Here is a 27,149-nt window from a genome sequence, read left to right on the forward strand (position 1 = left end):
AAGAGGAGAGGATGGATGGTCTAGAGGACAGCGTGTGACTCTGGGATTTCAGAAACCACTCCTCAACTCCCTGCTTTACATTCTTACTGGCGCGAACTCTCAGCAGTAGTGGTGTTATCCCTCCCTCATGGTGTTACATGCATTTATTTTCATGGCTACCTCTTCAAAGCACTCAGATGCAATTGCAATGGACGTCAGGCACAGAACAAAGAAGGACCAGAAGAAAAAAGAGAAGCCAAGATACGTCTCTCGGAGTAAAGCAGAACCGCATTGGCACCCTGGAGCAGCTGGGAGGGTTCCAGACCTGGGAACCGCCGGGAACATGAGGTTGCGTGTAACTTCATCTATTATTCAGTGAAAACAAATCCCTCCTCATCTCCACCTCTCTGCTTTGCGCCCGGGACCCAAGTCCCTTTAAAGGAGAGGGTGAGAAGAGACATCGCAGAGGAGGAGAAGCTGCACGGACAGAGACGGGCGGGAGGGGACCCAGCGGCGATCACGGAACACCGAGACCCCCCCCGGAGCCTGGGGGGCAGCGCGGCCCCTCCGAGCCCGCCCCGGAGCTGCGGGGGGCGGGCCGGGACCGCCCAGCCCATTGCGCTCCCGACCGCCGCTTTAAATGATTTGAAGAGTCGGTGGTGGCTGGGGCTGCTGCCGATCCACGGCCCCCTCCGCTTCCCTCCCTCCCTCCGGCCGGCGGGGCGATGGGAGCGGGGCCGGTGTCCCTGTGGCTCTGGCTGTGCTGGGCACTGCCCGCCCGGGCGAGCGGGGCGACGGAGCCGCGGCTGCAGCGGGACATGTGAGTGGGGCCATGGGGCCGGGGGGCTCCGGGGGGACCGGGGGGCTCCGGTGGGACCGGGGGGCGGTCGCAACACCGCCCGGCAGCGCTGCCTTTGTCTGTGTGGGGCAGGGTCCCGGGTTCTTAGGCGGTTCCGAGGCTCGGTGCTCACCGCGGTGCAACTCGGCGACAAAGAAAGTTTAGCTGGGTGCACCTTTAACTTCCAACCCTTCCCCCGCCCTGCAGCGTGGATTTGTGATCCGTGGAGGTTTATAGATATGTTTTTTGAATGGTTACTTCTGGGACTTGCAGCCCCGGGCGGGTTTGCCTGGCTTTGATTCGGGATCTGAAGTGAGCTTCAGAGAGCGCATCTCTATCACCGAGGCTGTTTCTTCCTCCTCTTTTTAAAAAGCGAGCGGTTGGCAAGAGCTGAGCCTTGTGTAGCTGCACCAGCGTTTGCTTTCTGAGGGGCTACGGTGAGCGTTACCTGCTGGAGAACAGCAAGAGAAAAATCAGAGTAATAGAACATCAGAGCGGTCAGGAGGAGTAGGGAGCAGGAGAAGAGGTGAGAGCCATTTGGAGCATCTCTCCCAGCTGTGAGCGCAGCTCCTTGCACACACAAAGGACTTGAGTCCACATGTACCGCTGCTTCTGCAGAAGGAAGTTTCTCCGAGGTGTTTTGCATGGCATGTGCAACAAATACCCTTTGTTGGAAACGCATTGTAACGTTTTGGTCAAGAGGTGGTTTTCTGGTTCAGATGCTGAAGTAGAATAGCTGACAGCATGCACAATATCTTATGGTTAAAGTTCTTGCTCATTGAAATAGGTAATAAAATTTATGGAAACTGCTCCCTGCTTTGTGTCGGGCGCTTTTTTCTGTGCTAAGCTCCTCTTGTATTTTTAAGGAATTTCCATCTCCCCCCGCCCCCAAAGCAACCTGACAACAACCTTTTCAGATGTCTCTATATATCCTCATTTCTAACCTCTTCTTATTTTTTTTTTTTGACTTAGTCAATTTCCTCCCACCCTTTTAGCATTAATTTGCCTTGTGTTTGGTTTCAATTGAGTTATTCCTTCTGTCACCAAACTGAAATTTCTAAGCTTGTCGCTCATTGGTTTTCTATGCAATATGATGTAAATATGTACTTACTAGAAGTGCTTTTAAGGTGGTTTATAGTACTGTGTTTTGCTAGAGCACTAAGTATCCATCACAACGTTTAGAGAAGTCGAGTTCATTTTCTGGTAAAGTGTGTGTGTGGTTTTTTTGTTTGTTTGGGTTTTTTTTGGTTTTGTGCTCTATGTTTCTTTCAAGCATGCTTCTTGCTCTCTTGATAAGCAATTACTCTACTACAAGGAAGAGTATTGTTGGCCTACATTAAACTGTTTGCGTTTGACACATCAGTAATAACCATGATTCTGCACTTTTGAAGCTGGAGGTGATGTTAACTGCGAATTGCCTCCAAACAATTTTTGTTTGCTTTATCTTTTTAAAGATAGCATCAAATAGCATCACTGAAAGAATACAGGCGACATGCCCATCTGGAAATGAAACTTTATGGGGATATTACCCTTGGACTTGGGGAGCAGCAGCAACAAACATGCCCCTCCATACCCCATTTCTGCAGCAGAGCCTTGAGTGCTTTTCCCAAGAGCCATATTCCTGTAATTACTATAATTCTTGTTTTTCCTGAGCTAGAGCAGGTATAAAGTATTACTCCAAACTTACTTTACACTATTTAGGGACTTTACATTTGATGTAAACAGAAATACACAAAGTCATTACTCCTGAGGAGTAAGCCTGTGAGCTTTCACTAAGAAATATCCAAAAGGACAATTTTAATGAAGCGCCTTCTTCTAGTAATTATGTTTTGTTCTTTTGACATTGGTCATCTGCAGTCAACGGGATTAGAACAACAAATGTATCCCTTGGAACATACCATGCTGAGTGCTTGCTTCTTTACTATTTGCTTTTGTTTTGATTGAGATCTGATGTGGCTGAGGATATACAGGATATTCTTCGTAATTGTTTTCGTTCTGCTGCTAACTTGAGTATTTGCTCCTAGCTAAAAATGCATGGGATCTGTGTGGATGTTGGTATGCTGCTTCTAAGCCCCCTGAGGAGATTTAATGTAGAACAGATTATAGGATGACTAGCTATTTCCATCAACTCTGTTTCCAGACAATTAGCCCCTGATGATCTTGTATTAGAACTTTAGAGAACACTGGAAGGACCAGAGAACAAATACGCAGTTTTCATTGTAAAGTATGCTGTTTAGCCCTTGAAATGAGGACTCGACCATCTCTCATCATAAAAAACACATTTTTAGCAACCCACTTTGCAGAGAGCTCTGTAGTTCAAAATTGGGGCATATAATGACATTGTGTGATGTGTTATTATCTACCATTGGGTTTACTTAGAATCATAGAATCGTTTTGGTTGGAAAAGACCTTAAAGATCATTAAGTCCAACTGTTACCCAGCACTGCCAAGTTCACCACTAAGCCACGTCCCAAAGAACTGCATTTATGTGTCTTTTAGACACCTGCAGAGATGGTGACTCCACCACTGCTCTGGGCAGCCTGTTCCAGTGTTTCACAACCCTCGCCATGAAGAAGTTTTTCCCAATATCCAGTCTAAACCTCCCCTGTGCAACTTGAGGCCATTTGCTCTTGTCCTGTCATTTGTTTTTTGGGAGAAGAGCCTGAACGTCCCCCCCGGCTCCAAGCTCCTCTCAGGCAGTTCAGAGAGTGAGAAGGTCTCCTCTCAGCCTCCTGTGCTCCAGGCTGAACCCCCAGGTCCCTCAGCTTCTCCTCATCATACTTGTGCTCCAGCCCCATCACCAGCTTCATTGCCCTTCTCTGAACTCACTCCAGCATCTTTCTTGTCATGAGGGGCCCAAAACGGACCCCAGGATTTGAGGTGCGGCCTCACCAGTGCCCAGTACAGTGGCATGATCACTTCTCCTATCCTGCCTTTTTGGCCACCTGGGCACACACGGGCTCGTGTTCAGTCCCTGTTGACCACCCCCATGTCCTTTTCTACCAGGGAGCTTTCCAACCACTCTTTCCCAAGCCTGTGGTGCTGCCCAGGGTTGTTGTGACCCAACACAGGATCGTGCTTCACAGAGGGCTGGGGGTAGTTGTAAGACAGTGCAGAAATAGGAGCTAAGAGTAGAGGGCTTGAGTTGCTGTCAGAAGTGGTAAATCATCTCCTAGAGAAATATTCCACCTCAAGTTTTATAGGTATGGATGTTTGCTCACAGTTGGCTGTACAGGACAGAGCAGAAGGCAGGAGCAGTTATGGGGTATGTGCTGCGAAACCCCTTTGTGCAACAAATATTACCTTTCGTAGTCAGGACTGAGATGTGGCTCAAGAATGGATTCTTCTCTTTCCAAGTGATACATGAGTGAGGACTTTTTCAAAAAAAAGTGAAGAGAGAAACTCTGTCCCTATCAATATTAAGCCCATTGACTTGCTCTGTGGTTTTGCAGATCAGGATGATGTCTAAAGAGCCTGATTTGCTTTTAGAGGATCTAGTCGCAGTCTTGCATTAAAACTATTATGTTCAGGGTTTTTTGACTGCTCAAATGTTGCAGCTGCATATTGTCACTCTATCCATAAGCAAGTAAATTTGGTCCCATTCCAAGGAACACCTGGATTTAGAGCTGGATTCCTGGCTAACTGTTCTCCAATGTCTTCAATTCTATGGGGCACTGTAGGATTATTTGTGTTCCTCCAGAGAAATCATATTCCCAAAAGCACAATCTAGCACTCAGATGGGATCTACATTTGCAACACTCAAGCAAAGCTGATCATTTAACTGTACCAGAGATTTGGCTACAGAGATACAGGACTATTGTTGCACCATGTCTCCTGCAAACAGGTGTGGCTGTGGACAATATTTCAAAGTAATCTAAATAACTTCTTTTTTTTTTTTTTTAGGCAAGGAGATGTAATTAAAAAGGTGAAATCCACTTTTTTTTAAAGATTGGAATGTATTTTGAAATAAACTACTGGTGTACAAAGCATCTCAATATGAAAAGATGCTTCTGAATTTCGATTGCTACAGTGGAACAAGTTGCATGTCACTTTGCATATGTTGGAGTGCAGTGCAGAAAATAAAGTAATGCAAAAAAAAAGCTTCTATAAAATATATGGTGATACAACTTAAACTTGGAGCCTGGAGTTTTGTCATAATACTGTCCAAATGATGTGAAAAGTAGGTTGTATAATCATTTATTGGTGAGAAATTGTCTCAGTATATTGCCTATTCAGCCAATACACTGTATTTTCACCTCCAGTGATGCCAATTTGCAGGTGTGAGGAAAGTTTGTATTCCTAGTGTTAAATAAAGGCTCAAAGTATGCTTAGTTTTTAGAGCTCGAATGACTAATGTAGTAGAGTCTCCTTTCATTTCTTCGAATGGGATATCATATCTTCACAGATTTGATAGGAAGAAGAGATTGAAGGTTTTCTAGTGAAAATAAGGACCTAATTTTGCTGTTGTGGTGTATTTAAATTTGTACCTTGCAATAAGTAGGATTGAGTCTCTCTTACCAGCTCTTTCTAAACTTCGATTGAAGTGATGCCGCAGCCCAGAGCCGCTGCCAAATTCTGATTTAGACCACTGACTTTTACCTGACGCCTCAAGTACTTTTTCCCAGTTGTGTCCGCCTAGAATTGGTAAAGTTGTGATAAACCCTCAGGATTCTTGAATGGCACCTACCTCCAGCCTTTGAGGTTTGGATAATGTGATTTTAGTTTAAATGCTTTGGCATAGAAGCTGTGGCAGTCTCATCCTGTCGTGCTGTTTCCACCCCACGATCCTTTCATATCCAGTAGATGTTGCTAGGAAAGAAAAATAAATGTTGAAGACTGAGGTGTTTCTCATCTTCGTGAACGTGAACATCGTGCTGAACAACAAATAATCCTTCAAGCCTGTGCACTACAGTATCTTACCACCAGATAGAGCTCATGCTGGTCACCGTTATAACACAGAATCGCATTTTTCGGGAGTTTGCACTTAAACCTCTGTTTCAGAGTTTCTAGAGGAAAACTGAGTTTGAATTTAGTCTTTTAACAGATGGCAAAGGGCTCTTTTTTCACCCCCAGTATATTCACTGGCAGGAGACTTAATGAATGTCATCATGCTATAGGTCTTTTCATGATTTATAACATGTTTTCCTGTTCTTCAGGAGAAAAATGAGATCAAGACCTCCTCATAAACTCTGAAGTGACCATAAGGCTATGAAAATACAGTCACAAAACATGGGAGCCTGAAGTTGCTGTATTTATCAAAGATGAACTGGATTTCCTGACTGACTGTAAAATGTTTTCCAGTTTTATAAAATGTTTTCATATCAGAGGCATCAACCTACAAGAGGTTTAGAAGTTTGCCACCCATAATCACAATAGCTTATATATACGATGTATTAAATCTGCAAGTTGAAGGCAGGTGAGCCCCTGCTCCTGTTCAGGGATTTGGGTTCTTAAGTTACTCTTCAAAAATGCACCAGAACAGGGGAGAACTTGTCAGCATTTCTTTAGGTTTAATTGTGCTGCATTATGAAATGGTGAAATAGTTTAGTTATTTATGCGTACGTTTATTATGTGTGTGTACTCTGCAGTATTTCTAGGCAATTTGCTTGCTATTTGCTTTGACTTCTCCTATCTTATGCGTTGTTTATATCCGATGCTGTTTATTTATCATAGTTCTAGGCATGCCATGATCTAGATATGGCAGAGAACATAGAATATTTGTAATAAATTTGAGGAAACCTCCTGGTGAGGAGGAGTAAGATTATCTGGTAAAGGAAAACCTAGTCTTGGGGTGACTTGTCAGCAGAACCTCCTTTGATGGAAGCGATGCTTTGGCTCAGAGAGTTAACAGACCATATTGCAGCAGCGTGTTATTCACCAATTAAATACCTTCTCTCTTTGAACACAGTTAATAGATTTCCTCTTTCGGAGATTCAAGCCTGTTATTGCTTACGTTCTCTCTAAAGTCTTAGTGCTTTTAATTTATTTCTGAGGAGAAAGAAATTTTCTTTCATTACTGCTAAATCAAAGCGTTTTAAAATTGCATATTGCACGCAGGTAGTCTTGGTTTTATACTTCAGATTCTGTGCTGGTCTTGGTTTGGAACTGGCCGCTAGTTGTTCCAGAGGTAAAAGAGATTTCTGCCTTTTGCATGAGATGTTTCCTTTCAGATAGAATGCATACGCAACCTGAGCTGTATGTTTGCTTGTATTTCTCTCAGTGCCTTTGACCTATGGATAAATATTTGATCTCATGAGTGTGAAAAGGGGAATATTATTTAATCCAGAGTGCTGATGATATTTTTTTTCTAAATTCTTTAGTAGAAACATCCTATTATCTTCCCACTGTAAGTCAGAGCAGAGCTTGGTGCAGATTTTTGCTTAGTAGAAAACACAGTGCCCAGACTATGTTTTTATCTACGCAAATTAATTCAGTATTGAAAATAGATTATAATATCTTGGGCTGTGCTTGAAAAGGCTCTTTAAGGTACTTTATATTGTTTTCCAACAGAGAAATATATTAAAAATTATCAAACACTTATGTATTTTGGCCTTAGTCTTTTCAGGTGACAATAATACTGTATTCCTCAACTCTTATAATACCCTACAGTGGTTATCCTTCTGTTTGTAATTATTAGTGCCCTCCCTGCCTGACAGACGCATCAGCAACTGTGAGAAATAGAGTTGCATGAACTTATGTCTTAGAATTGTATCCTTTGTGAGTTAACTTTGGGTTATTTAGAACCTCCATATAAATTTCTAATCTGAAAAATACAGTTTTTGTCCCCTCTAGTTTACCACTGCACACTAAAGCACTAATCCTCTAGTGCATGCTTGTTTGTTGCCATGGGGTGTTTTTGTGGCTAGAATTCATAAAATATTTACCTCTACCAAAATTACTTAATGTTAAAAAAAAATCAAATGGGCATTTGCATCAGTGGTATCAAGCTAAGGATTTATAGGAGAGTAAATGACTTGGAATATTTTAACATTTAAACATTGGCATGTATTATCTTAAGCTTTCTTGCATATGCGATCGGTTACTTCAAAATAAGCTTTTGAGAAAAAGAGGTTTTGTCTCTAAACTGTTAAAATCTGAATCCACCAGAAAAGCAGTGTACAATTCTTAGGTACTGGTTGCCAAACTAAAACTGAGGATTTAGCTACTTTCTAACTAGTTTGCCTGTCAAGCAATGTGGCACTTACTGTAAACCAAAATGAGCTTTTCTTCTTATGACACAAGCGGTATGACATTTTTCAGTGACTTTGATTGTAATATTTTAGCATCGTGTCTTCCCGTGCCTTCTTGCCAAAAGCAGCTCAGGTGTGTACCTGGCAGCTTTGCTGGTGTGACTTTCCTTATTCACTCTTCTGCAGTGCAATGATAATTAAGATGGCTGTAGTTAATTTGAAATTTAATCTCTAGATGGCTTCTGCTTCTTGAGGCTTTCCTCTTATAATTTCACATGTAATTAACACTTAGTTTTCTCTGAATTCTGGACAGTTATTTGCTCTGTCTTAACAGTGAGGGCATGCAAAATATTTCTTAGCCTCCTTATATGTGACTTCCCACATGGTTTGCTTATTATATTATGGCTCAAAGGAGCCATATTCTGGGATAATCAACTACTTTTATCTACTGTCTCCAAAATAGTTTGTACACTTCCCTGAATGTGAATGAAGGCAGGTATTTGGAGGTTATCAGAGTTCTATGCTACAGTAGTGATACTATTGATATATTTGCCATCCTGTGGGGCTGTGCTGATGTCTTACCTGACCCTGCAGAAGCCACTATTAAACTGGATGTTGCTGGGAACGAGGCTATGGGACACTATTAAAAAACATAAAATTCAATTTAAAAAATCACTCCTTGATTTAAGATGCAAAAAAGGTGACTTGGCAAATCACAGTTAAACGATCTGAATGGGCATGTTTATCTTCTGCTTTTCTTGCTAACCAAAATAGATTATTTTGTTTTGGGGGAAGGAGGAGGGTAGTTAAAGAGAAGCTAAAGGACAGACGCTGCAGTTTGATAGCAGTACGAACTAAAAGTCTTATTGTTGTTATAATAGCTGAGTGTGTAATTAATCATCTCCTATTGATTTGCTCTTAGTCTAGATGCAGTGCGCAAAGGCTGGAAGAACTCTCATGTTATTTAACTGCTCCATCTAATCAGAGGGAGGATGTGAATAAGACGCAGCAGTGCATTAGTAACCTGTGGGGTAAGGAGAGACTTTTGTGGTGGACCTTCATCCACAGATCCTGAGAACAGCAGTGATAATGAGACCTGATCTAAATGAGCTTGGTGCTTACAATCCATATCCCAGAGGGCATATAAACATCACAAATATTGCTACAGGATCAGCAGGGATTGATTAGTGGTCAAGGGAGCAGGATGTCCTAATTGTCTCTGGTAGTGCTGCTTAATTTTATCAGGGAAATGTGGGGAAATGAGCCTTAAAATAGATAAAGGGTAGACAGGGGGGTTTGGCAGTTTAAAAAGGAATAAAAGCCTTTTCTGTCATTCTGGACTCTGTGAATTATTGTTGCTATTAAGCAATATATATCTAGAGATAAAATTCATCTATGTCTTTGTTTTTATATTTAAAAATATATGCAGCTTGTTCTTTGGACCTTTAGTTTCTGTGGCCTGCTTCCTAATTTGACTTCTTTTTTTGCATGTTCAGATGAAATTTGCATTTCTCTCCTTTTCACTTGAGATGGTATTTATAGCAAACTTTTAATGAACATGCCGTGTACATACAACATCGTGTTACTGACCTTTTCTCCTCTGCTGTGCAGCGTGTTTCTGCGTGGTGTCAGCCTGCCTTTCTAGAGGTCTCTTTGGTGCCAACCTGCCTTTCTAGAGGTCCCTCTGTGTAAGAATCTGGGGATGTTTTTTTGGGTGGTTGGAGGTGTAAGGAGATTCAGGCAATTTTTGAGCCCAAGCAGTTTCTAGGCAAAGCCTTCGTAGCAATGTACAACTGTGTTCTGATCAACCTCAACGTCTCTCTGGAGCAAAACCACCAGTTGTCATCACAGCAGTTTAGAATTTAGCCCCGACTATAATCTTGGCTTCCTCAAGGGAAGTTCTCATTTGATCTTTTCAAACTAAATCTGGAAAAGCATATAGACTACGCTTTTCTAAACTTTTAACAGTGGCATGAAGGGAAGGAGCGCTGACCAATTAGTGTTTTGAAAATACAGAATTCCGGCCATTCTCTTCTTATGGCAGGTTTCATCTATTTACTGTTGCATGGGAAGATCAATAGTGTTCAGGCTGCAAATTCTTCAGCTGAGGTAATACAGGCTGCAACATCTCACGTTTAGGAAGATGTTAACAGCCTTCTGGCTTAGAGTAGAAGTGGTGTCATTCACTTAGTCTCTGTGGAAAGACCTGAAATCAGACAGCCAAATCTTTGCTTCGTATTCATTAATGTTTTGATTTAAAGTTTGTGCTGCTGAAAGAAACCTTTAGGGATATCTTGATGTGTGTTTGCTCTCTCGCTACCATTAAATCTGCCTACCTTTAGCTTCTTGATTTGAGCTGGAGAAAAGGAGAGATTTATTTTAATTGTCATTCAAAGAGCCGGGTGCTGGGATCATGCTAGGCAGAATGAGAAACCATCCCTGTCACAGCGCTCTGATGTACCTTTTGAAATGGTGGAGCCATTCATTGTCCTTCCTTCTCCTCACCTCTGTTTGCCCATTTTGGACCACACGCGCCAGGAGTGTGTTCAGAAAGCTGCCCCTCTACTCCCACAAGCAGATGACTTGTACCTCTAACTTTTCCTTTGTTACATTAAAGCCACGTGTAGTTCATCAGAAGAGCCCATCTATTGCTATATCAAATTACTTAAGCTTGGGTGAGCGTGTATAAAAGGTAACTGTGCTGGTAACCTTCTTGGACTTGCAGAATCATGGGTGAGGATAAAACTGGAGAGAACCTCACTTGGGAAATTGTAGACGTGCTGTTTCTATCATGTCTCCTCTGCCACAAGTTGTGGGAAGGCTGCGACTCCTTCTCAGGGGAGCTCGCTTGAGGTGCTACTGGTGGTGCCAACAGCTTGAGGTGGAAGATGTAGAATCACGGCTCAGGTTGAGTAACCACAAGTGCTGGTGCCTCACTGAGGACTTCAGGGATGCTGTCTGGATGTCCAAATGCTGTGAGATGCTGGGTGGGTGAGACCAGAGTCCACTGAGCTTCTGGGATGGGCAGCAAAGCCTAATGAGGAGAATAAGAAAAGGGATGAGCGTGCAGTGAGGCTTTGCCTGAGTAACTGCCTTAGTCGTGGTGACTTGAGGCTCATGAACTTCTGTCTTTGTATTTAATAGACCTCCATGGGTGCTTTTTTGACTCTACTTTCGTATGGAGATACATGCTCCTTTTAAAATTCTAAATGCAGGAAAGAATTATATCCTGCCTGAAGATGCTTTTAATGTTCTCTGAACTTTTCCCGTTGTGCAGTAGTTCACAGGCATCACAGCCATATGATTAGCCAAGGCTTCTCTCGCTTCAAGTTGGTCTAATTATCTGTTCATTAGAATCCGAAGTCTCGAGCTGGAAGTGTGTAGGGTGTCTTTGTTTAAAGGGCAGTCTCCTAATGCAAATATTAAAAGAGAGCTTTCTGGCTTTGCTGGAGTCAGACTGACAAGCTAATAATAGCCTTCGTGTTAGTGTCGGCTAGCACGGAGCATCAGTATAAAAAGGTTTTAAGGGACTGGTGTATCAATCAAATCATAGAGCATTTGTGTATTTTGCTAGTTTTAACACTTAAACTCCCATTGAGTGCAGATGGTATGGGAGTACCACCTAAATATACCATTGCATCCACCTGAGGTCTCAAGTCAGACTTAAATGGCCTCTAATTAATAGAATATCGTAATACAAACCTAATTAGCTGTAGTCTTGTTCAAGAAACTGTTCTTAAATTTATAGGTAATGTATCAAAGAGCAGTGAGTCAGATGGCTAAAAAACTGGTGTGTTGACTCTGTGTGGGGAGTTGTGAAGATGGTTAATTGCTGGAGAGGGCATGTTTTATTTCCCAGCTTTGCCAGCAGAGAATTACATGTTATGCAATTGCCGCAATTTAATTATAGTGTAGCAGAGGTTTTGATATCTGCCTTTAAATTATCCCAAGGGCATCTGGGAGGAATGGCTTACTTTGAATAAATCTTAATAAACATATGACTTTATGCTGCTGGCTTGTTTTGTTCTGTGAGTGCCATTTGTTCCCATTAACTATATCATCAAAGTCAATATGGTTATTCCTGGAAACATAGCAATATCACATGAGAAAGAATTTATAGGATGGGCTCAGTATGTCATTACAACAATTGTCAGCTTCTCTCTTTTATTTTGGGAAAAACGATGCATATGAATGTACCTTTATCTGGAAAGTTTTAGGCAATTCTAATAAAAGGAGATATGCATGAATTATCAGTACATGATGTTCTCTTCACTAGAGGGAGAGTCATTTTAAAAAGCCTGCTAAGTGAGGCATGGTTGCTAAGTAAGGCAAGGGTTTTATTAGACCAACTGACGTAATGGTAAAAAAAATCTATATATATAAAAGGCAGGCAAGATTTTGGGCATACAAAGACCTCCCTTGGATGTGAAACAAACAGCAGAATTTGTGCTACGAATGGCTTGGGAGCAATTGCTCTGAACTTAAGCTAAATATGTTAACTGGTGAGGTAATTGGAGACGAAGGGGTAGCTGGGACACATGGGAAGGATCGGGAGTCATGGAGACAACATGGGGATGTGAGGAAGGGTTTTTCTGGAGGAAAAGGCAACCTGAAACTACGCTGCTGCCACCTTCTGTCGTGCGTCTTGGTGTTGGCAGCTGCAGCGAGGGCAAACTCAAGGACTGGGAAATAAGGAGTGATATAGAAAGCGGACTTTGCAGTGGAGGAGGAAGAACATAGAGCCATGTGGGAGGGATGTCCACCAAAAGTATGCTTTGTGATGATGGAGATGAGCAGTTCCTCCAAAGCCTGGGAGAAATGGGTGTTCTAGTTTAGGAAACTGATTTTTGTCGAGATAAGGTTTTCTAGTACAAATGTACTCTTTACTCTTTTTTCCATGGTGAGATAAGACAACCAGAACATAGAGCTGTGGGCTTTCTTTTCTTTCTTTCTGTCTACAACTATCTGAAAGGAGGTTGTAGCATGGAGGGGGTTGGTCTCTTCTCCCGAGTAGCAAGTGATAGGATAAGAGGAAATGGTCTCAAGTTGTGCCAGGGAAGGGTTAGGTTGGATATTGGGAAAAATTTCATCACAGAAAGGGCTGTCAGGCATTGGAACAGGCTGCCCAGGGCAGTGGTGGAGTCACCATCCCTGGAGGGGTTTAAAGGATGTGCAAATGAGGTTCTTAGGGACATGGTTTAGTGCTAGATTCTGGTTATGACAGGACTCAATGATCTTAAGGGTGTCTTCCAACCAAAACGTTTCTATGATTCTATTCATTTCATAACTTCCTTGACGTAGGCTACCTGGAGTTCCTGAGGGAGTGGCTGGGTAGTTTTTAAATCTGATCTGTTCCTCTCCTGGAGTGTCCTTGTTGGGCAAAGGTCCCCTGTTCCCTGAGCTGGATGTCCCAAGCGTTCCCCTCAGCTGAGGAGCTGCAATTCCTTTGAAGACCTGGCTTGGTTTCCCGTTCTGGGGGTGCTTTGTGTGACCACTGGACTCTGTGGAATACTGGGAGGCTTCTGCATGATACTGGGAATATTGGGGAGCAGATTTAATCCAGGTAGGCAAGTATTTAGCTCATCAGTAAAAATGATTGTGCTTATAGTATTTTCCTGTTCTGCACACGCTTAATTTAATGATGTTTGTAAACTAGCTGAAGACCTGCAGATGAAAGATCTGCTTTTTGAATTAGAAAGGCTACCTTGCATGGTGTTCAGACATAATAGGGAGCTGTAAAGTACTTTGGACCTCTAAGATAAAAAGCATAGTAAATCTCGAATGAGATGTTTACCAATATCTAGTGTAACTAATGATAACTATTTTAGCACAACAGCTGCCTGGCAGTTAAAGTTATCTTTCTTATTTATGCAAAATCCCCATGTTTTCTAGCACAGGCTCACATTTATCACAGTATTTATACCTCTGATTGAGAGAGGAAATGAGTGTATGAGTTACTCTCTCATCTGAAGAGGGGTCTCAAACTGAAATTTGGGGAAGGGCTTCTCTGTTAGTCAGTGTGACACCACTGCTGAATGATGTTCACTGCTACCAGAGAGGGTTTCTGGGATCCCTGTTTCCCCCCTGTATTTTAGTCATTGAGGTTTACATTTGCAAAGCCACACCAGCTAGACCATACTGTTTCAGAGAACTGGCAGTTTAATTTTTATGTTGACAATCTGTAAACTGCTAAAAAAACCACCCCAAAATTGCAATTAATTTCGTTTTAGATGCAGTAGGTTTCTGCCTTAGAAGACAACAAAACCCCTCATGTTTTGTGGCTTTAGTCAGACCTCACATGTCTTGAACAGTTATTTTCTGGCGTGCAGCTTTTCCTAATTTACACCAGCGCAAAGAAATCAGAATAAAGCTGGTGGAATCTCTACAAAACCATCAACATATAATCTTTTTTTTGACCTTCCATGCTTCCTAAAATCCAGCTATTTTTGTAACGAGGGCCAGGTATCGGGATGAAGATTATATCTCATCCTACAAACCAATGCTTTTATTTTGGTCTTGTTATTTTAGGGACAGTCACCAGAGAACAACGATCCTTCCTCTTACAAATTTCATGGGCTTCCCTCAGGGGACTGATAGCAAAGGGGAGCTCTTACAGAATATACATTTTCCACAACAACAGTTCAGATAAATCTTATCTGCCCTTGAATCGATGGTAAAACTTCCATTGACTTGTGTGGAGCCTAAATCTCATTGTGTATTTTGTTCAGTTTACGTACTGTTTTCTAAGGCAGACACTGTGTTTTCATGGTGCATATATATATATATATGTGCAGTGGAGGTCAGTGCCTGTAGTTGTCAAGTCATTGATTCGCACCCTGGCACATTTGTTCATGTATCAGACCTGGGGAGGGGCTTCCAGCCGCCCTTAGTGCTCATTTTCTGGGAATAAAATAGAATTGTGTTTTGTTAGCTGGGCCGTTCATGTCAAAATTGCCATCAGGAATGTGTTCGTGCTCATGGCTTGTGCAACCGATACATTAATGAAAACTTGGCTCGATTAATGTCTGTGGACCATTTGCCATTCTGGAATCGCTGGATCATGATTTGTTAAGTGTTTATGTACACTGTATTTTTTTGTAAGAGAGCTGTTAGATTGGTTCAAAGTGAAGAAAGTCATAGAACTACAGTATTTTTAAGTAGCAATATAAAATTTGTTTCAAGCTGTTATTAACTGGTATATATAACATAATTGTATTTCTCTAGACTCTTAAACTTTGTGTTAGAAATAACAAAGCCTATCTTTTTCCCTCCCTTCAAGGCCAAATGTCTGTCCGGTGTCTGAGTTGGCTCTGGTAGGACACCAACAGCCATGTGTTCAAGCCTTTAGCCGCATGGTCAAGATGTGGAAACAAGGCTGCGCAGGGAGGAAGTGGTGTATGGGCTATGAGAGAAGGTAATACATTATCTGTCATTACAAACGAATTCTGTGACTGAACTTAGTACAAATTCTTTAACTTTATTTCTTTTTCTTTGAGAGAAGTTGCAAACTATTGCATGCCCTGAAATAGGTGTGATTTAGTTATGGATATATCGTGTCCTGCTGGGACTTTAAGTCTGTTATTACTGAGCAAAAAATGCAACTTTTTTTTCCGTGTTTTAGATGTGTCACGAAGTCCTTGGCTGGCTTTAGATTGCAATTTCATATTATCAGAAAATGCCTCTGTCTCATCCCGTTTCAGGTGAAGTCCAGCTGTCAAGTCATCTGCTTTGAAAAATTGAACTTCTTTCTATTTCTGTCATATGCTCAGAACTGATGGGAGATCTGACTCCCCCGACGGCTAAAACCAAAATTGATTGCAAAACAAAATTACTCATCTTCCACTAGCTTGAATACAAATTCATCGGAAAATATGTGGACATAGTATATTAGAGCTATTGGATGTTATCAGGATGCATTTTGCTATATTTGCTTCATTTTTAACAAGAACTACTGATAGGGGCTGAATAAATATGATGTATGAGTACAGTTTGTTACTGATGAGATGTGAATAAGCAGAATAGAAGTTGTGATTGTTCTCTTAAACCTCTTCTCTTCCAAGGTCTGGCTACTACACCGTTTACAAGCAGGCGTACAAAATGGAGCGTCAGACAGTCTATAAGTGCTGCCCTGGCTGGGTCCAACGTGATGGTGAACCTGGCTGTTTGCACTGTAAGTTGACGGCAGATCTATGACAAACCAAGCGAGGTGACATCCTCAGGCCTTGCTTTCCTAGCGATGCTTACTTCTAGAAGATGGTTTTTACCTTTTGCTACTTAAAACTGGAAATCCCAGTTGCAAAGAGGTGCTCTATATATGGGGAAAGAAACTTGTTTTAAACATACAGAAGCTGTCATATTTAAAAGCAGCAAGTATTTCTAATTTTAATCTGAACAGTGGAAAGTGCTTTTCTGATTGTAGCTGTTGCAGCGTTTTTGTGCCAGCCTGGCATTGACAGGCCAACCAAATTTATTGCTGTTGCCCAAATTATGCAAAGGAATCTGCTATAAGGCTCTTGTTTCTTGGACTCTGCTCATTGCAGAGTCTGCTTTTGGCTTTTTTCGCTGCTGCTGTTGGCATTGAAGTGCTTGTGTTTCTACCCTACAGTTCTCCATCTGATGAGAACCTGTTCCCACCAGTAACTTCTAATTGTGATTAGATGTTTTCTGAAAAGATGGAATTTAATTTAAATGATAATGAAGCACTTTAGCCACTGTTAACAAGACATGAGTAGAAGATGGCAATTTACTCACTGTTTAGCTTTGTTACTGTTTTGTCAGTAATTGTATTTTCTGTATGAAATTTAGCATCTGTTTCTATGTGTTTTTTTGATCTTCATGCTGACTTGAGGGATGCATTCAGAGAGCTCGCCTTTGTGATTGTCTCCTTGTATTTAAGAAACAAAATCAAGCCTGAGGTATTCCTGTTAGTTTCAGCCTGAATCTACATATTTAGTGTGCACCTGTTTTGCTTTAAGAAGTCAAAGATGTGTTTACAATCTGTATTTTAATCTCTCTGTAAAGGAATTTAACATATTTGATCACCGGTGGCAATATAAAATCATTTTCTTTCTGAAAGAGTAGTGCAGACTTGTTTTGAATTCCTTAAGGCACCAAAGTGGTTGAATTATTCTTTTATATTTGATATGCATTGCCCTCTTCTGCCTCTGAAGCATCTTTAGGTTAAACTGCATTATCTTAGCCTTAGTTTTATTAAAGTTTTATTTCTTCATATCAACATGAATGGTTATACCCATTATAACAAGCTTTTTTCCAGTCTAACTTTTCCACTTCAAGAAAAAGCTGCTTTTCTTATTCGGAAGTTCCTTCTACAGCAGGACTATGACAGGAAAAGATGATTCTGGAGGATCCTTGGCACAAAACCAACAAACACCCCCCCGTTTCATTCTGTTTGTGTGTCCTAGTGCTGTGCACTGTTGGCACTTGCTTCAATGGAGGGAGATGTTCTGAAGCGGGATCCCAGATGTGCCAGTGTCCTGCAGGATTTCAGGGTCCTCGCTGCCAGTACGGTGAGTCAGATGGAATTGTCTCAAATGCACCTGGTGTTTGGGTAAAATGCACATTTAACAATATTTATTAAAACATGAGTATTTTATTAATGTCAACTTAAAGTTGCCCTTGCTGCATTGCAAGTGGTTGGTTCTTCTCCAGAATTTGCTGATTTTGGTACTGAATTTTAGCAAAGCGAGCTGGAAAGTTAATCTGGTTGAAATCAGATGAATTTCTGTAATAGATAATACCATTGAATATCAGCAGTGGTGTCCAGTGGAATATCTTTCTGTTGCTTCTGAACTTGCACATACTTGTGGTCCTCTTGTTAAATTTCTCAGCATTGTGGGTGTGAATTCGGAGTCAAAGCAGGTTGGGCAGTAGGTAAAGAATGTAGTAAATGAACTGAATGTATTTATTAATGGAATTTCTTTTGGTGCTTCTGAAAGTAGGAAGGCTGGTTTACAGATTGCTACCAAATATTTCCTAGCATTATCGAAATAATTTATGCACCTGTGTTTCATTTCCATAACCGTGTTATAGCATATTATGGACTAAATTCTATGTGACTTAGGCTTTCACCCACACTCAATGGGAATCTTTTTCTCTCAAACGCTGGTTCTCAATCTGATAAGCCCACAATGGGTTGTCTTGTAATTTATATGAAATAAGACCATCACACACACTGTGTACAGCTCTCTGAAATTATAGAACTGCATCCATTTGGCTTCTTAAGGTGGGGAGGAAAGTCATTCCTTCAGAGCAGGCTGTGATTGGGACAAAGGATTTATTTTCCATCAGAAAAATACTAATTTCAACTGAAGCACATTGTGTTTTGCTCAAAGAAAGGCAGATATTTTTAATATTTAGGTTTTTTTGCTTTTAAATGATAACATGTTTACATCGTCACCTGGCTTGTCTGTCATAAAATATAAGTGAGAAGGAATGTAACAATTGTTTAAGAGCTGAAAAGCTGAGTTCTGTACTCGATACATGGTTTGTATCATGCTTGCTTTGTAACCTCTGCCATGCTCTGGTCTCTGGGCTCCAACAAGGCTGATGGGATGGGTTTGGTCTTGCATGGGCTCGTTGCACCAAAGCCACCGTGTCTGTATCAGCAGCTGCCTCCCTCAGAGAAGGTACCAAAGCGGCTGGAATTGTAGCAGGTGTGGTAAGCGGGAAATGCAAAATATCAGCACATGCTGCAACGGGGTTGTTATCATCGACTTATGGTCATAGATAACATTTTTCATTTATCAGCAGGCATTTAAATACAATGCAGAGCCCTTTACAATGAAACTTCTGCAGCCATCAGTGTGCCAACATCTTTAGACAATATTAATCTGATTAAGCAGACTCCAAGAGTGATGCTGTAATTGTGTATTTTGTTACTGCTTATAGAAACAAGAAGTTTATATATGTAACTTGGTCCAAACCATAGACAACAACGCAGGTTGCTTCATTATTGACTTACCGCAGAGTTGCCGCTTCAAGGTAAGCACGAGCAGGATCTTGAAGCAGCCCATGTAATAAGCTTTTATTATCCTAAATGCAATAAAAGTCTCAGCAAATTCTGTCTTTGCTCATCTTTTTGAGTCTCCTTGTGTTGCCAGGAAAGACCTACAGCACTAAGGCATTTCCAGCAGGCTCTCAGGAATATGTGGGTGCAGCCTGTGGGTAGCACAGGTTAGATTTTCAAACTGCAATGTGATTGTGCAGTCTCTGTTTCACAGGGTGGTGACTGCAGATGCTGCAAAAACAACGTGAGGTATCCTGCAGTTCTTGCTCTTTGCAGTTGGGTGGAAATTTATCTTGGTGGTTTGTCTGTTTTCTATTGATTCCGAAGGTTTGAATGGAATTTCAGTAGTCATCGTTTTCAGGTTTATACAGTAGCTGCTATCGCAGCCTGGCAGGAGTGAGTTTATAAATTAAATTCTGAAGGGAAAAACCTGCTTTCAGAAAGAACATTATGGACAATTCACTTGCCTAACAAAAGCAAGGTAATTTAGAGTGTACGGCCCCTTAACCATGGCAGGTGCCTCCAGATGGATGCTTGTGAGTTTTGTATCATATTTGTTGTAAGCAAAACTAAAGAAAACATACTGTGGAAGTAGCAGCTATAGCCTCTGCCTTTGTTTGATGCTGCAATATTGCTGTTTATGTAGCTCAAATTTAAATTGACTGCATTACTTAATGTTAATATGTTGTAGTTTTAAATGTTGTCCCCTCCTCACTACTTGCATGTGCAACCTCTCTCTAAAATAAGTTGTTTTCCTTCCAGCCCTTCACCCAAAGGAGAAGGAATTTCTCCTGCCAGCATCTTTGGCTTGGAGTGTTCAGGAGCCCTCTGAGGGCTTTGCAGGGGAATGGAGGCTCTAATTGAATGTGAGACCACAAAATACCTGCCTGTTGGGCATCCTTGGTTGTAATCTTGATTTCTGTCACTTTTGGTGTTGTGGCCTCCCGTCAGTCTCCTGACAGAGCAGGAACCATGGGCATTTCATAACTGTGCTTGCGGTCATTTGAGCAAAACTGTTGCGTGTATCCCATTTTCTATCCTCTCCCCTCCAACCTCTTTGCTTATCTTGTTCCTGTCATTCAGTGCTGACAGCTAATTCTAAAGTTTCACTTGCGCCGTGGCTCTCATGGTCATCCTGCTGGGCGCCACCATCCATAGACAATAGGCAAGAAATTATTATAAAAATAATATTCAAATCAGTTACTGTAAAAAAATAAATGGGAACATAGATTTTGAGAATCCTCCAATCTGGCTTTTCCTCCTTGTTGCATTTATATTTGCCATGAGGTTAGTAAGTAATCCAGGCTCCTGGAAATCACGTTGTGACGTAGTTTGTCCTGGTCTGTCCTGCAGAAAGTTTGTGACAGATCATCAAGAATGACCTATGACGGCCCAGTGCATCTCGGCCATCTGCAGAGAGATGATCATTCACAATTGGCATGATCGCATCTAATGACTTTTTAAAGATATTGCGGTGTTTTAGCAGCCTGTAGCACGTTATTTCTGATTAGACGCTGAAAGGGTGATTTCTGTAACAAACTTTATCTAATTGTGACTAGAAATGCATTACCGCATCTCTTGTATGCTTCCTCCGTATTTTTATTATTTTACACACACAAGCAGCAATTCAGACTTAGAAGAAAGATTTATGAGTTAAATGGTCGAGCTCTTCATATAGCCATTACAAGGATTCGGTAACGGATTGAGCTGTCTCTTTCCCTGTCTGCTGCAATTTGTCTTGTAATAATAGACTTATATCAATTACAATGTAAACTTGCAAGCTGTATTTCTTGCTGTTTTTTTGTAACTTGTTTAGAAGTTGAGATTCCCATTTCTCTTGAGCCCAGTGAGAGGGAGGGAAGGCTTGTTACAAAAAGAGAATGGGTAAAACCCAGCGCCAAGAATAAAATGTGCTGCAGTGCAGGTTTCATTGTTATTCACTAGTTGTCCTGATAATCTTGTTCAAGGCCCTGCTGGCCACCTGAGCTGGACATAGAAGTAAATTAATTTCATTTAGCTTGTTTAATTCAGCCTTGGACTTGCACCTGGGCATGCAGCTCGCGGAAGCATTCCAAATCCTACAAACAAGGGTAACTTTATTTACTCCTCGTGTACATAAAATTGCTCAATGCAAAATGAGGGATTAGTTTTGATTCTTAAACATTTTGTTGTGAAACATCAAGTTATTGCTGGTTTTACCAAGTGCCTCCTGCTGTTTTTAATACTTAGAGTAAAAGCAAGAGTGAGAACTGAAACGGCTTCATAATTTCATGACTGAAACATAATCCCAGCATTACAGAAGTTTTGCTGCAATAATTAGGGAAGAGTAACTACAGCTGAGCATCTCTGAGATGATGGGTGTTATCAGAAACATTTAAAAATAGGTAAGGAATGACCAGGGCAGACTTGTCAGGAAAGTCATCTTATGATGTTTGTCATTTTAGCTTAGTCATTTGAAGAAAGCTAGACAGAATATTCCCGTGTTTAACAGATTAAGTGTCAATATATTTAAATTTTACACCTTGCTGTAATGCAGGTGGAATTTTAAATTCTGATGTAGATGACAGACGATTGTGTGCTTGGGAAGCATTTGCCACATCCTGAGAGGCAGTGGGGTCTGCTGAATACACTGCTCACCTGATATTTGAGATAAGAGCTTTGTTTTTCACCTTCCACTGACCTTGGGTATGAGTTCAATAACTTCTAGCAAATTATACCACTATGCCTCAATTTTTTGTATGTGAAATGCTGATAATGATAGCTCATTCCTTTGTAAAGTGCTTTGAGACCTAAGTAATTAAGTGTAAGATAATAGCATTGGAATGTGTATATAAAGGTAAAATGCGCACTGCATGGGTAACTAAAATGAAATGCTTCTGAGATAGATATTCATCAGTTCATTGACTAGCTGTCAATCTCTTCCTTAACTCTGGTCACACACTATTAAGATATTGAACTGTATAAAGATTCTAAGAAGCAAAAATGTCAGCATCTCCTAGTCAAGGTAGTTCACAGTTTATGCTACAGAACTACTTAAAACAAAGGTGGGGTTTTTTTTTTAAACCATTGATTAAAATGGTGTGAAGTCTGATGGATCCTCTTGCAACCAAAAATACTATCTCGTTCATTGTGAAAAAGAATCTGCTTCCATTTTCCTCTAGGAAATATTTCTTCCTGCAAAGAGTTATTTGATAAAACTTCTGAGTAATGTCCTGTCTGCCATTCTAGTCTCTCGGAGAGATGCATATTTTCTTCTTCTTTGAGACTGAAGACCTAAACAAGCCTTACAGGGCAGTTTATATCCATGAAACAGTGCTACAAATTTCATTCTTTGTGGGTTCTGCCTCAGATGGGGGATGTGAAGATTCACAAGCCCGAAAAATCCAGTTTTCGGCCCTTGCAGAAGCCATACAAAAGCTTGACAGCACTAAAGCTTCCTTGATGGTACAGAAGTCCAGCGAGGGATTTCTATAAGAACAGAGGCAACTAAGATAATGGGGTTTAGGGCAAAAAGTAGAACTCTGCTCTGGTGAGACCACACCTGGGAAATTGTGTCCAGTTGTGGCCCCTCAGTTCCAGCAGGACAGGGAACTGCTGGAGAGAGTCCAGCGCAGGGCAACAAAGATGCTGAAGGGAGTGGAGCATCTCCCGTGTGAGGAAAGGCTGAGGGAGCTGGGGCTCTGGAGCTGGACAAGAGGAGACTGAGGGGTGACCTCATTAATGTTTACAGATATATAAAGGGTGAGTGTCAGGAGGATGGAGCCAGGCTCTTCTCGGTGACAACCAATGATAAGACAAGGAGTAATGGGTACAAACTGAAACACAAGAGGGAGGTTCCACTTACATTTGAGAAGAAACTTCTTCTCAGTGAGGGTGACAGAGCCTGGCCCAGGCTGCCCAGGGGGGTTGTGGAGTCTCCTTCTCTGCAGACATTCCAACCCGCCTGGACACCTTCCTGTGTAACCTCATCTGGGTGTTCCTGCTCTGGCGGGGGGATTGCACTGGATGAGCTTTCCAGGTCCTTTCCAATCCTTAAGATTCTGTGAGATTCTGTGAATGATAAAGTAGACTGTCCTTGCATTACAAAACCATTTCACATCTCATAACCATTTGAAAACATGGCTTGTGTAGTTCTTCAAAAGACAGACAATACTTGCGTGGTTTGGAAGAATATGAGGGCAGGAATCAACGAAAATAGCAGAGTTTGGGATGTTAAACTCTGCCAAATATCTTGAGGGTTCACAGGAACCAGCTCTCATTAGAACTTGATGCTTAACTTGGTTATTTTTAATAAGTGGGAAGCAGCACTAGATATGTACAACTTATTTAAGCAAGTACTTCAGTATGCTTTCCTGTTTCTTGTGCTTGGAAATGGTGGATGATTTTTGTTTGGCTTTTATACTGCACAAGTTTAATTCCTGCTTTGCCAGCACAAACTTGGCTAAAATTTGATTTAGAAAGGAGTTTATATAAACCAAATGCTTTAGGCAATTTTATGTGGTTAATCAAAAGCATTTGCAAGAGAAAGTATGCCAACAGACCTTTGGTGTTTAAAATTAGTATATTAATGAGAGCAGCTATTTATAGTTGAACTGAACTGGTGGGTGCTTTATTGTATTTGTTTTTCTTGTGATGTCTTACACTACTTAGAACCAATCGATTTCATTCTGTCTTACGTGGAGGAAAAAGAGAAAACTACTGGTGTCTTGTTCTTTCAGTCCATAATTAGTTTTTCATATCTAATGAAATTTTAGCCATGGAAAAGTCTTCTGTTGTAACCTTTTAGCAGGTTCTGGTCTCACTGGATGGTTAGAGACCTTCAGCACTTCAGTCCTCTAATTGTCTTGAAAATCTAAACCAAATATGCACTGGTTGGTTATTTCTCCCCCCAACCACGTGCTCCCCATGTCTTAATGTAGCATATAAATTTCACATTAAATTTCTAAATGTTTTAGAAGGAAAAAAAATACTTTTTTTTTCAGCATTAAAAGAAAATAAATCTGTTTCTAATGCATAATGTCAACTCCTACAGGTAGGTCTACCAAAATAGTCATCTGCTGTCATTGAATAATGGCTTTTGGGTTTGGTCTCATGGTAACAGACCTTTGTCTAGTCTGTATTCTGCACCTTGATGGCAACTGGTAAGTGTGCTGACACTTAAAACAGATTGTGATTTGAATAATAAACTACAGACCTATATAGTCACAAATTAATACAAATGTAACTGTGGACCTAAATATGAAAAGTCACAGAGCTGTGGCTGATTGGAAACCCATGAGAAAGACGAGTTGAATGTTTGGAGATTTGCAAAAGACAAATGTAGTGCCCAAAACACTGCAGAAGGTCTAAGTTACCTATAATCTCCCAAGAAAAACGTTACGGTTAAGATAAAATGGCATTATTTGTTCTAATGATGGATAACAGTTGATTTGGAGATTAATTGCATTTGCAAGCAAGATTGTATGAATGATTCACAAGATCCTGAAAGCGTGGCTTCCTCCAACCTTTCCATTCTTTCTTTTTTGCCTTTTTTCTGCATTCTCTTCCCTCTTCACACACGCCTGGTCTTTGCCAGTGTCGTCTATCGGAAAACCTTTCAGCATCAGTAAGATATGAACGTCTCCAGATAAAAAGCCCTTTAAAATAACTGCTAAAAACCCAGGAGGAATAAAAGCTTTATCATTTTAGAATGGGAATGGGAAAACACTGATTGAAAAATCATGACTGGCTCTCACCTGGATATGACAGGATATAATAATCAACCCGTCTTGCTGAAACACTCTTGAGTGCTGGGGCTTCAGAGCCATTAGTACAAAGCGACAGGTAGAGAGACGGAGGTAGTGAAACAGCAAACAAATATGTCAGGAGTAAATGAACCTACGAACAACCACTCGAGAGCAAATTCACCCTCATTGTCTTTGGGACAAAAGGCTGTTTACTTTGTGCTTGCTGCAAAAAGTAGAAAGATAAGGGAAGAAAACTTGCTTTCTGGCTGCTGGCATTTATTTGATGTTGGTTGAGGAAATGTGGTAGCAAACCATGGGAAAGATGAGCGTTGTGCAGTGGATTTTATTTCATGACTCTTGCTGGTCTCTATGTGACTGGTCAGATCCCTAGTTATCCAATCTGCCTGCTTCAGTGTGGTGTCGATCATAATCAATTAGGTTGGGTTATACAGGTGAATTTAAATGACCCGTGGTACTATGGCTGGACTCCTATCACCCAGTTAATGCAGTTTTTGTGTGTCTCTGTATGCAACTCTCATGTTAAAACAAACAAGCAAGCACAAACTCAAACAACAACAGGGAAAAAACCCCAAACAAACAAACAAACAAAACCCTCCAAACAAAAACAACAAAAAAAACCCTGCATACAAACAATCTAGATAACCTATGGTTTTAACAGTGATTTGGCAGAATATCCAGCAGATTTTTTCTTAATATTTATTGGGAGTTTTGCAGAGTGAATTTTGAGATACGAATCTCATTCCCCTCTCAACAGGCAGCTCTCCCCTTCCTTTAATTTTCTTGTACTTAATGTCTGAGGTCGGGCCTGTTCTGTTCTCTCTTGTGCTTTCTCACCATCCTCAGAAGGGATTTGACTGTCACGTGTTTCCAAAGAGGTATAAATAATAAGAACACTCTTCACAAACAAAGCTCAGTTGGCTGTTGCTTTCTACTTCAGTAGATTAGTCCTGCATGTCATGGCTGGTTGTGTTTACTCCCATGAAAGATTTGAGGCCTTCTTGAGCGGCACTTCAAGGATTATGACTGACAAGGTCAAATTCAGGTAACTAATTACTTCTGAGGACCTAAACGCTTTGCTGACATGTGGATATTAACAGTTTTTGACTGTAAAAGGAAAAATTCGACCTCCAGAAGTGTGTATTGCAGCTATTCGGTCAGGAAATAATCTCTAAGTCTCATTTAAGACTTGGACAATGGCCTTGAAGAAATGTTCTTAGCATCAAAGGAAGACCTGTGGTTCCTTTCCTGCAATTGTTTCAAGCCAGATCTTGACATTTGCTTTATTTTGGAGGTTGTGTTTTAAGGCTGATGAGTAGAGCTGTTAACATGTCATACATCCTTTCTATAGGAAATTCCTTCCATCCCTGTGCCTCCTTGGGTGTCCCCTTACTGCTTTTAAGGAAACAATGATTTGTTGTTAGCCATCATCCTCCTAGAACTTCGTTTGCTCAGGTGTAATGACTGCAACGGAATTCTTCCATATAAATACCATTTTACAGTCATTTAACAGCATTCTTCAGTGCTGATGTTTATTTCATCTAAAAGGGGCAAAAGAGTTAATTACATTGTCTAGAAATGGAGACAGATTCTTGCCAGCAACCACGAGGCATTACTGCTCACTTCGATATAACTGAACTCACAGTAGTGGCAGCTGGATTTAATTATAAGTTTGCAACCCTGTGGTTTCAGCAGCAGCTGCCGGAGAATGGATAATGCAAGTAGCCTTCGAAGCCATTCACATTAGAGATAAAACCTTGTCATTCACAGAGACAGCTGACTGAACAAGTATTAAAATGAACAAAGATTTCCCCAGGGAGGTTGCAGGATGAGGTTTATTTTTTGGTCTATCTGGCTCTTGCTCAGATATGTCAGGCATGCAGTGCTTTATTCTGCGTTTCCACCCAAAATATGAGGCTATTCACAAATAAAAGTCCTAGAGGATCTAATCGCCGAACATATTGAACGGCAACACGTGTGCATATGTGTTTTGTATTATGAGTGACTTCTGTAATGATGAGCAGTCTGGGCTGAGCATCAGTTGTGCGATTAACATGTGGCTAAATGAGTATAGAAAGGAAATAATGAATTTTGTTGTATTTCTGTAATAGTCTGGTTAAGTGAACACTATCCCTACCTGAAGGCTAAACATGTGCTAAAGTTTAACTTTGTTATTTTATTTGATGGTATGTCAGTAATAGACTACCACGACTATATGTGGCTATTGAAATGATGTTTTCATTTTCTGGTTGATATTTTTCAGAAGGTAGAACCTCCACAGGGAATTTCAAATATTTTCCAAGTCAGATTGGAACAAGAACTATGTCTAAATGATGTGGAAATTCTAAGTTTGATCTGGACTTTGTGCCTAG

General features: G+C 40.9%; 1 protein-coding gene across 1 annotated transcript in view; it reads left to right on the top strand.

The window, feature by feature from the left end:
* Positions 1-704: 704 nt before the first annotated feature.
* The window catches only part of LOC309440970 (uncharacterized protein), a gene marked incomplete at its 5' end in the record, with an annotated part of 198,039 nt that continues 171,594 nt past the window's right edge, over positions 705-27,149 (top strand). The window contains 4 exons of the mRNA XM_082055281.1: positions 705-799; positions 15,287-15,421; positions 16,068-16,177; positions 17,430-17,534. Coding sequence (XP_081911407.1) covers positions 705-799; positions 15,287-15,421; positions 16,068-16,177; positions 17,430-17,534 — 445 coding nt within the window. The remainder of the gene's footprint in view (positions 800-15,286; positions 15,422-16,067; positions 16,178-17,429; positions 17,535-27,149) is intronic.

This window comes from Streptopelia decaocto (assembly GCF_964273445.1).
Source record: "Streptopelia decaocto genome assembly, chromosome: 6".
In the NCBI taxonomy this organism is placed as follows: domain Eukaryota; kingdom Metazoa; phylum Chordata; class Aves; order Columbiformes; family Columbidae; genus Streptopelia; species Streptopelia decaocto.